This window comes from Pteropus medius, unplaced genomic scaffold, assembly GCF_902729225.1.
Source record: "Pteropus medius unplaced genomic scaffold, Ma_sr-lr_union100, whole genome shotgun sequence".
Taxonomy (NCBI): Eukaryota; Metazoa; Chordata; class Mammalia; order Chiroptera; family Pteropodidae; genus Pteropus; species Pteropus medius.
Genome location: NW_024350319.1, coordinates 27,907,416 through 27,919,209, shown reverse-complemented (window position 1 = coordinate 27,919,209; position 11,794 = coordinate 27,907,416). Strand labels below are relative to the sequence as shown.

The following is an 11,794-nucleotide window of genomic DNA, read 5'->3' as shown; positions in this document are numbered from 1 at the left end:
GTGTCCCTGAAGAGCTACTGTGTGTTGTATAAAGGCTAAGTAATGCCTGCAGTGTCAGGGGTTACTGTTCAGCTGTTCGAGATCATGAGATGATATCTCAGCACTCATAAAACAGAGGATTCAAAACACAGGGGCGTGCATAGAAGTACAGATCATGACAGTCCTGGAAGTTATCCACAAGAAACATCAACACCCTGGAGGCCAAAATAACACTACTGAATCAATATTTACCACTTTTGTTCAAGATTGAATCCAGTACATAGGGAAAATTCACATTGAAACATTAATGCTAATATAATAATAGTTTTATATTTGGCTCATTCCCCAAATATGAAAGGCCTCAAAAATCTGTGGGATATCTTTTCTTACATATTTTAAATGCATATTTATTGTGTACAAAACAAATAACTATCCTGAATTAACTACTTATTGGAACTATTCATAAAATGTCAATACATTTAGTAAGGTACAGTAAGGGAAGCGTAGAGATTTCTTTAAATTTGTACATTCAGTTCAGAAGAATGAGGGGGTAATTTTGGCCCCTGGGATTTGATAATGTCTTCCAGTCGTAATCTTTGGTCTGAATATTTACATGGTGGTTTCTTCCCATTCAAGCTCAACATCACCTATAACATAAAGTAACATGTCACAAGAGAGAATTGAAGTTAACTATTCAAAAGATTTAAATGTGTGGATGGAAATGGCTCTTATTATCATAACTTGGATTAGAAATGAAAAAAATTGATAAGTGCACTAACCTAGCTTTGAAAACATCTTCAACATATGGTTATTATTAAATTAAATACTCCTACTATAGGTGGCAAACCAGTAAGGTGAGAATACATTGCCTCTGTTTACCTTCCATGGCATCCAAGGAGTCCATCTTCTGAAGTGCTGCATAGTTAACAAAACAGATGGGCTGATTGCTTCCTTTACTTGATAAGAGATCCAGAATGCACTGGTGTAAAAAGATGTACTGTGCCTAGACATAAAAGAAAGAGTGGTTAAATAATGGATGGAGTGGAAATTTTTCTTATAAGGGGAGTTATAGTGTTAGAATGAAAAGTAATATTGGATTCAACAAATGTTAAATAGCTAAGTTAGAGGCACAGAATTTACCAGGTGTATAAATGATTTTCTACCATCTCAAACCTAAGATTTTCTAAATTCTTGTGTTTACTTATAGCTTCAAGGTTTTTTTTTTAAATACTCGTAATTAAACACCAATTGTTAATATGTTCTTTGCTTGCTGTGATTACAAAAAAGTGGCAAATTAGATTATTTAAAATTTATAAGTTCCCTTTTTCCTATTCAGTCTAATTGAGAAATTTTTTAATAAATAGTTTTCTTGTTAGAATAGCTGTTGGAATGCAGATGCTAAATTTACTTTCAAAATCTGTGAGTGAGCATATCCATGCACCATGAGCACATTTAAAATATGTTTAACAATTCTGTTAATCACCTGATATTTGGCCTACTTAATGACAAGTATCTGGTCTCTATTTGTACATACAAGGCAGTTGACCACTGAAATATCTAAACATCCAGGTGCTGGACAAGGACTCCTAATATTTCATCTGAATGTTTGGGCTCAGTTCAGTACTACCTGGATTAAGTTTATTCAATATAATTCAGCAACTTGTGAGCTTTCTGAATTTGGACTTTCTGAAAGGCAGTTAAAGTTACAGCCATAGAAAATCACCCTCACTTTTACATAGGAAATTAAAACCCGACATTAAAAAAATATAATAAAAAAGTTTAAGATATATATATATATATACACACACACATATATATGTATATGTGTGTATATCTATATCTATCATCTATCTATCTATCTATCTATTATCTATCTATCTATCTATCTATCTATCTATCTATCTATCTATCTATCATCTATCTATCTATCATCGAGAGAACTGATTTAAATAGAATGTCCTCTAATGTGACCATCTTAAGAGGTTATATTTGTATCTTGCTACTAAACCACAAAACTTTTTTGGAACTCCTTACTGAAATTGTCTTCAGAAATCGTTGGTCATTATTAGGAATATCTATTTCTTCGTGGATTACAAAATGTTTCCACAAACATCTCATTGCTGGAATGTTAGTTCTATGAGAGCAGAAGTCTCTTATTCACTGCTGATTTCCCATTGCCTGTCATAGTGCCCGGCATGTTGTAGTTGTGTAATAAATGTTTGTTGACTTAGTCTCATTTAATTCTTATGGCTAGCCAGTCTTTACCATATAAGGACAGATTTCATTTGGAGAACATCCAGAAGTCATTAGGGATCAAGCTTTGTAAGTGAGGTGGATGATCCAGTTACATATTTCAAATTTGGTAAGAAGTGAAGCGTTGTTGTAAGGTAATAACATTCTATTGAAATGGCTAGTAAATTACCTCTCAAGGTAATTCCAAAAGAATATTTTCAAATGTTCATTACACAATGAATAATATTATTGGCAGAAATATATTGACAGAATATAATTTCTTTGAAAACAATGATAATTTAGATTCACGAGTCTTGGTATTTCTTTAAAAAATGCATTTGAATTTGAAGTCACATTTGGTATGTGAAGCTTCTGAATATCTCCATCTCATCTTCTCCAGTGGAAAGAATGATGGGTGGAAACTCTGCCAATAGGGCAGAATGAGCTTCACGGCACAGCACTACATTTTCCAAGATCTCTCTGCCATGGTGTGTCATTGCCAAAGAGATAGTGAATACAATTCCAGTTTCTTCCCTAGATATGTTGCCTAAACTTTTTGATGTTCAGTTTCCTCATTGGGGGATCACAAACCCTACGTGGTAAGATTTAAAGGACAACATACATAAAGTGCCTGCCAAACAACTAGGCACTCAAAATTTATTAGTTTTTTTTTTTTTCTCTTACTTTGGGAGTTCACATGAGTAAGTTTCCAGGAGAACCAGAGCAGGATAGAGGCTCAACCAGATGAACCCTTATTTGAGGCACCAATCGTAACTCAGAATGTCATGTCACTGCATTCTCAGAAAGTCTTTTCAACCCTCTTGGGGCCATTATGAACTGTTTTTGGTAGACAGTGAAAAATAAAGCTCCTTCCTGGGTCTGGGTCCTGCTCCTCTGGTGCCTTTATGTGGTGACATTTTGCTGAGGTTCTCACTTCCCCACCCCTGTCCGTGGCTACTGTAATATGTGCTAAGACATGCACATTCTACATAGGGGTCTAATATCAAATTGGAATCACTCCCAAGTGCAATAGAAGAAAGTAAGAAATTACTCTTATGCAAGGCAATGCCGGTGTATAAGGACTGGAGCCAAGGTTGGTCATTTCCTTTTTTCATCACAGGAAAGACAGTAAAGGGCAGTATTCCTGGGAATGAAGTTGGAAGAAAGAGAGATTTGGAGTACCACCTTTTTAGCAAGGAGGGAACCCAGCAGAGTCTTATCAGACATTTACTGCATTCTGAGTCCTTTAGATACCTTCTCTTATTTAGGACTGACAATAACTTGTGAAAAGTATAACATGGCTATTTTAAAAAAGAATTAGCTAGAGGTTAATTAAACAAAGTCACAGAACCAGCAATTAGCTGGTTCTGAACTCAGTTCTCCAACTCTTTCCATTTTTCTACCCAACTGCAACATTTTACTCTAGCTAGTTAAACAAGCATAATGTGTGAAGTCTATAGTATATATTGAGTATTAAATTGTGTGAAATTATTAAGAGGCATTCTTAAACACACTCTTTACAAAGTTCTGGTCCACAAAGCTGGCAAAAATGTTTTCAACTTTTATTATTTGCAGACTGACTCTAGACTCTAAAAGGAGACAATGTCCCAATCAGTCCCACCCTCTGTCCTTTCCAAGAGAGCCAACCAATCTCAATTAATGCCAAGAGCATTGGTCATCAGTGCATATGTTTACTCACAAACAAATGGGAGGGAAATATCAGCTTTCTATTTATCTTTATTGTTAACTAAAAATAAGAAAAAATTGAGTTTTAATAATGGTTAATAGATTGATATTAGACCCTTTATAAGACCCCTGGATAAGAATCAGCTACATAATTTTTGGGATCCACTGCAAAAATTAAAATGTGAGTTCTCTTTCTCAAAAATTATTAAAGAATTTTAAGACAGTAAACATTAAACTAAGTGCAAAGCCCTTTTGAGCATGGGAACCTTTGAGACTGCACAGGTTACATATCCATGAAGCCAATCCTGGTCACAAGTCATATCACATTTCTGAAGTATCCTGATAGAGGAGTAATACTTCACTCATTTGTTGCCTTTAAGCATATAAGAAGATGCATATGGATTACATTACCTAGTTTTACTTAATTATTATAGAATTGATATGGCTTAAAAAGGTTCCCATAAAGAGATTGCAGATTGAAGATAATATTTATAATGCAAACATGAATGAATGACAAGATAATGGCAGGGCTGACATTTTTTGTACGTCTAGAATAATCTTGTAGTAAGCTGGATCACTTTTAAAAAAATTAAAAATAATTCAAAACCACTACAAAAACAGAATTATCCTGTGCTAAGTATATATTTTATCTTTTAAAAATACCTAATGATAATATGAAGTCATCACAGTTAGCAAGGTTTTCAAATTATTAAATATCTGTCTGACATATATCTTACGTTTTTCAATTTCTTATTCTGTATATGTTTAATAATTTACATAACTGTTTAATCGACATCTTAAAAATACATACATTACATATTGAATGCTCAAACATTTTTCCTGAAAGGGATGTGCAGTCTAAAAAGTTTGGGTGTATCTGGTCTACAATGACATCTTCCTAAGCACATGAATGTCCATGACATGGCATTATAGGTTCTGGAGTCAAGAAGGGTTTAAGGATTTCGCGATCGTATAAGTTTGGGAAATGTTGCCCACAAGGGTTCTGCATTTGTAATTTTCAATATACATTAGTACGGACACTCTAAGAAATTCTAAGAAAATCAATTTAACATCCTTTTCAGATTCATTTTAGGAAAGAACTTGTTTTCGCACACCTTGACTGTGATGCCACTAGTGTTTTCTAGGATGTACTCAGGAAAATACTGTTAGAGCAGATCTGTATATTTACTGTGAGAAAATCTCTATTTTATAGCATACTAATCCCAGTCCAAAGATACAGATAGGAACAAATTGTATATTATAGTTAGACAGACACGGGTTTGCATTTTGGCTCTGACAGTTATTAATAGTATAACCTTAAGTATATCACTTAATTACTTGGAACATCTGCTTCCTTATTTGTTAAGCAGAGCCAATAATACCTAGTCTGTTGATTAGTTCAATTGGACTTACTTTACAAATAAAGGATTAAATAAGAATTAAATAATATAATACATGTACAGAATGTAATATAGCACTTGGAATCTACCAGACACTCAATAGAAGGTTTTTAGTCTTATTACATGACTTTTTAATGAAGAAAAATCTATATATTGTAGAAATATTTTTGCCTCTAAACCAAAACAAAACCAAAACTCCCAGTTGGTCAATACATTATAAACATTGTTAGTACTAATAGATAATAGTGATAAATATAGACAAGTGACACACATAGAACCTCATCACAGTCAATATTTTCAACTTTTTCCCAATTATAACTTTTAGCATGTTTACAAAAAGATTGATTAGATTCATTTCCTAAGTTCCCTAAACTTGATTAATGCCAAAGACAAATCCATTTTATGAATTATTTTCTATGTGCCTATCCATATTAACAAGTTAAGATGAGCAGTCAAGTAGCAATACTGACGAATGGGCTTTATTCCTCTATATCTCCAGCATCTGCCTTCCAAAAGCCATCCCCCTCCTAACCTGAGGAAGTTTAGAATGTAGGAAAAGAGAGTATCTGCTGTGCAAATACAGTTTCAAATCCATGTCCAACCAGATCACTGCCACTAAAATCCTCCCATCTAGAAATTCTACAGCTGACACCACATGCAATTTAGATATCTTACCAGGTTCTGTACCATGCACATTCTTTCACTTCTCAGTTCAGCTACTAGACCATATATATCCACAAAATCATGATCATTTATATGTTGTGTTAAGTGGTCTAGAGCAATAAATACTCCAGTTCTTCCAACTCCAGCACTGCCACAGAGTGAAATTACATGAAAATTATTCAGTAAACAGTTGTTCAGGTTGATGATGATGAAGAAAATGAGCTATGATAATAATTCTAAACAGTTCTTTTCTTATATTTGAAGTAGACTTTTTTTGGATTTATATTGTTATCAAGACTTTTTAGATAAGGCAAGATAATTATCATTAATTGTCAAATATTTGAGTTTTTAAAAAAGTAAGTTGAACTTTACCTATTCTTTCATAATATTTTAGGGGCTATAGTTGGAGAAGAATGGAAAAGATTTTAAAAAATTGTTGAAAATTTCTTAACACCAGAAACTTTGTATTGAACATATTTTTGGTTATCGATAGAAATGCTAAACATTAAAAATATCAAATATTTAACCTATATAGCTCTCCTGTGCATCATATTGAAAATAGCCTCTTGTGTGTTCTTTTCACTCTTTTTTCCCTAGAATTTTACTTCCTATAGATAATAAAATTGAAAAACTCCTTCCTTTTAAGAAGTTAGTTCGGTACTCAAGGACAGGTACGTGTTCCACAGAAACTGTTAATTGATAAACCTGATGTTTTTTCAGAAACTCAATTAAAAAGACAAGACTCTTAGGCATTTAAATGATTAATACAAGAAGTAAATCTGAAAAGCAGAAAAGACATTTGAAAGTTTAGTTAGTCCTATAAATGTTCCTTCGAACAACACAAAACTGCCATTTTTGTAAGTAAGAGAGTTTAAAAGTTATAAATAGCCTATGATTTGATGTAAGAAATAGTGAGCATTACAACATAAATCCGGTTATGGTAACACATATACACATATGTCTGAACAGAGCAATCAGTCATTATATCATTCGATATATTTTAAGTGTCAGACATCGTCCTAGACATCTGAGGTATAGCAATGAATAATACAAAGTCCCTGCATTTACGAAGCTTGTATTCTAGAGGATGGAGAATAGCGGTACACAAACATGCATAGAATGTTCATGGTAAAAAGGGCAACAAAGATAGATAAATCAGGTTAAGGAGATAGAGGATGATAGGGTAGGATAGAGTCATCAGAGAAAGCTTCCGGTAAAAGATACCCAACATAAAATTTACCATTTTAACCATTTTAAGTGTATAATTCAGTGGCATTAAACATATTCACACTGTGTACAGCCTTCACCACTATTTCCATAACTCTGTCACCATCCCAAACAGAAGCTCTGTATCAATTTAAACAATAATGCCCCATCTCCCTCTCCCCCAAGTCCTTGTAAGCACAATTCTACCTTCTGTGTTTATTAATTTACCTATTCTAGGTATCTTATGTAAGTGGAATAATACAACAGTATATCATCACCCACTTTTTCTCTAATCTCCAAACTCCAATGGTCGAAGAGACTCAAGTCATGCTAGAAAACATAAATCTTATCAATCTGAACAGAAAGTCTCTGAATACTAAACCACCTTAAGTTTTATTTTTAAGAGTATTAAATACTAATATAAATAATGAATGAGAAAAATCTCAATTTATAGTCATATTCTATTAACCACGTTCAGAGACTTAGTTAAAAAAAGACATTTGAGTAGCTAAAGCTTTGTAAAAATTTGGAATCATACTTGAGTTAGTGACTTAACTTGATCTTCATTTTAAAGTTTTATTTTTTAACTCTCATTCGCTTTTACAAAAATGTTTAAAATACAATAGTATACTAATATCAACTGAAATAATAAAAGAGCAGATATTTATTTATAAAATTCAAAATATCTTATAAACACACACACATATACAATAAATGATGGGCTATACTTTTTAATTTTTAAAGAGGCTTTAGAGACATAATCCATTCAAGAATTCAGGAAAATTCCTGTACTAGTTATATATGTGTTTTTTTCTTAATTTTAGATATGTTCATCATTCATTTTATTTCTACCATCTGAACTTTTATAAAGCTACAACTTTATTTGTTATGGCCAGTAAAATATCTGAGAGGTGAAAGCTATAATTAATCTACATTAACTTCTGCCAGAAAATAATCAATAGTATCATGATAATAAAAAGACCACATTGAGTTTAAAAGCCATTCTAGTGTTTCATATAATGTTCTAATAATATTTCTTTCTTACCTGCAGTGAACGATCATAGGTGTGGTATCATGTGCTCTGCTTGCACGAACCAATTTCACGAAGTGAACTAGAGGGGCACTGTTTTCAGGTACCCCATGCTCAGGCCAAGCAGTGAAGTTACACTGATGAACAGTCATGCAATCTCCATGCTAGACAAAGTGACAGATTAAAGAAGTCTGATACAATTATTGAAGTAACACAATTAAGTTGGAAGACAGTTGATGTCCTAGCTTTTGAAGGTGATCTTTTAAAAATTACTATTTACCAAACAGAAGAAATTGTGTTTTCATTTACCCTATAAGAAAAAGCTTTTATTACTGCTACCATAAAGAAAATTTCCTTTTAGTATAAATGGAAACAATTAGAAAGCTTGCAAAGAGATGATAATATAGAGTATTTATGTTCAAATGTAGCATAACATTTTGTAGCACTAGAATAGAGTTTGAAACAATTTACCCCAAACTTAAATAAATTATTAAAAGCATAGGTATTGAGTGTCTGATAATGTCAGAAAGTATAATGGTCCTTATATTATTTTCAGAGTGTATAGGCACTTTTATAAACTGATAAAGTGGGATCCCACACTATCTCTTCTGTATTGGTTCTGGATTAAATATAAAATTAAATTATTAGGATGTAGATAGAGACAAGTGATTTGGAAAATTCTTGTTTTAAGTCAAATATTACAGTTTCTTTATCAAATAAAATAAACCTAGTGATTTCGTTGTTTTCTCCTTTTTCTTCCTTTGTCTCTCTAAGAATTTGATGCTAATTGATTAATGTAAACTTTAACCATGTGTTTTGAAATTTAAACATAGTGACATAAGTATTAAAGTCAGATACCTATTCAAACCTTCTGTTTAGAAAATAATAGGAAAGCATTGTTGATATATAGGTATTGTTGCAAGAGATAGTTCTAGTAATTAATTATACTTTAGACATTTAGAGCATTCATATTTACTATCATGTTCCTACCCCCTCCATTTTTTACCCTTTCAATTTTCAGATCCCTGATGATCCAATCTATTTGAACATCTTCCATTAGCTTTGTAATCACTATATCTCCAAAGACGGTAACTGGTTTGTTGTCCTCTGGCCAATACTGATGGCATCTGATCTGTATTCAGAGAAAATTACCAGTCATAAGGACCATTGTTATACTAATATATATATATTATATACTAATATATATATATATCACAGTTATTGCTACTAAGTTAAAACTGCCTTATAAATGTCCAAGTTATTGATGACACTCACAGTATTAGCTGATAGTGTCACAAATGTATTAACACAATTGTAAAATAACATTTTGTGAAAAGGTTTTCAAATAACTTACCCGCCCTTTTTCAAAACACTGTGTTAGCATTACTAATGTTTTTGCTCTGGTTTCCCAAACCATTCTCCAAAAATCCCCAACTGTTCCTGGTAATGGACCTTGAGTAGCAATAAATTCATTTGGACATAAGTAGCCCTAAAAGGATATAATTACAACACTGCATCAATAGTTTTTAGGGTTTGAACAATTTATGAAAAATATAATAGCTATAAAATGATCTAATATATTTAAATATTGTATATTTTGAATGCGTAATAATATTACTCGAAATTTCCAACATATAATTTTAGCCTCACAATGTGATATACTATACAACTAATAGTTCTTAAAATTTATCTCCAATATTTCAATAAAACATTAACTATGCAATTGCACTTCTGGATATTTATCCAAAGAAAACCAAAATGATAATTTGTAAAGATCTATGTATCTCTATGTTCATGGCAGCACAATTTACAATAGCCAGGATATGGAAGCAACCTAAATGCCCATCAATAGACGATTGGTAAAGAAGTTATAGTTCATATATACAATGGAATATTACTCAGCCATTAAAAAACAAATGAAATCCTACCATTCTCAATGATATGGATGGGCCTAGAGGTTATTATGCTGAGTGAAATAAGTCAGACAGAGAAAGATAAATACCACATGATTTCACTTATATGTGGAATCTAAGAACAAAAAGAACAAGCTAATAAATAAAAAACAGACTCACAAATATAGAGGATAGTGATGGCCAGAAGGGGTGGGAGGCTGGGAGGCTGGGAGAAAGAAGTGAAGAGTTAAAGAAGTACAAATTAATAGTTGATAGAGGGTCATGGGTATGGGGAGCATGGCATAGGAAATACAGTTAGCATTAATGTAATGGCTAGGTATAGAGCCAGAGGAGAGAAAAAGCCATCAGGGAGATTGCTGCATAAACTTTATAAATGTCAAACCAATATAGTGTATACTTGAAACTAATAATAAAATAAAAATAAAACAAAAACATTAACAACAACATAGAAAAACAATAGTATTGACCTTAATCAAATGCTTACTTTATGCCAGACAATTGCTAAGCAATTTACAGTTAATATTTCAATTAATTTATTTCTTATAAAAACCTTGTGAATTAGTACTATCATTATCCTCATTTTGTAGATGAAGATACTTAAGCATAGAAATGTGAAGTAATTGGCTCAAAGTCTCACAGAAGTAAGACAATCTGAGTCCAAAGCCAGCTAATTTACCCACTCCAGTATGTGTTTGTTGTATATTTATCGGTTTTGCAGATATTTTCATACTCTTTCTCCAAAAAATTACTTATCTACTTAAACTGTGGCATCAGTATTTACTCTCCAGAACTTTGAATTAAGAGTAATGTGGAGGTAATATGAAGATTCATTTAACTAATATAGGACCTGACAGCTCTTGTACATTTTATCAAATTGTTCTAAAACTTGGTCCATTCACCTGGAATGTAAGCATGCAACTTTAGCTGTATCTGTGTATTTTTCTTAAAGGAAGGTACTGTACAGATAAAAAGGTAGTAATGGAATTATATCTATTCCAAACATCAAAATATTTGAAGGAATAGGAATAAAAGGTAAAATTTATCTGTAAATTGGAATTATCTCAGTAGTCAGAGAATATAGTATTGTACAAGAATAATACACATTTTAAATTTCAAGAGACCCTAAAATCTAATCCAATCAGTTTACTTTACTTTAAAGAATAATGAGCACCTTAGGTAATTTTCCCCAAATCACAATGCTAGCCAGTGACAGTCTTTGGGAAAAACCTTGAGTCTTAAATACATTATATGCTAAAGCATTTTTGTTTTTCCAGTCTCAGTAGAAATACATCTGGCTATGTAATTATTTTACATTGTAAGAGTTTATTTTTTTAGGTTTAAAAGAGTAATATCTATTCAGTATATAATGTTTGAAAAATTTAGAAAAATATGTAATAGAATGTGGAATTCACCTGTAATCTCACTACCCAGAACAAAGAACCATTAAAACTTTGGTTGATTTCTTCACAGACTTTTAAAATATGCACATTCTTCCATTCAAATAATATTTGAGTGCCTACTATGTTCCAGGCACTATTTTAGGAGCTGGAGATTTCTCATTGAAAAAAAGACACTAAAATTCCTACCTTCATTTGTCTTACATTCTAATTAGGGGAAATAGAAGTTAAGTCTATTCATAAGTCTATTTAAAAAAGCAAAATACATAGAACTTTTAAAAGTGATAA

General features: G+C 32.1%; 1 protein-coding gene across 1 annotated transcript in view; it reads right to left on the bottom strand.

Annotated features, from left to right (window-relative positions):
• Positions 1-356: 356 nt before the first annotated feature.
• The window catches only part of PTPRQ (protein tyrosine phosphatase receptor type Q), a 165,476-nt gene continuing 154,038 nt past the window's right edge, over positions 357-11,794 (bottom strand). Inside the window, exons 40-45 of the mRNA XM_039838923.1 lie at positions 9,551-9,685; positions 9,203-9,328; positions 8,212-8,360; positions 5,973-6,108; positions 859-982; positions 357-626 (exon numbers count right to left, since the gene is read on the bottom strand). Of these exons, the coding sequence (XP_039694857.1) occupies positions 589-626; positions 859-982; positions 5,973-6,108; positions 8,212-8,360; positions 9,203-9,328; positions 9,551-9,685 (708 nt within the window). The 3' untranslated portion in view covers positions 357-588. The remainder of the gene's footprint in view (positions 627-858; positions 983-5,972; positions 6,109-8,211; positions 8,361-9,202; positions 9,329-9,550; positions 9,686-11,794) is intronic.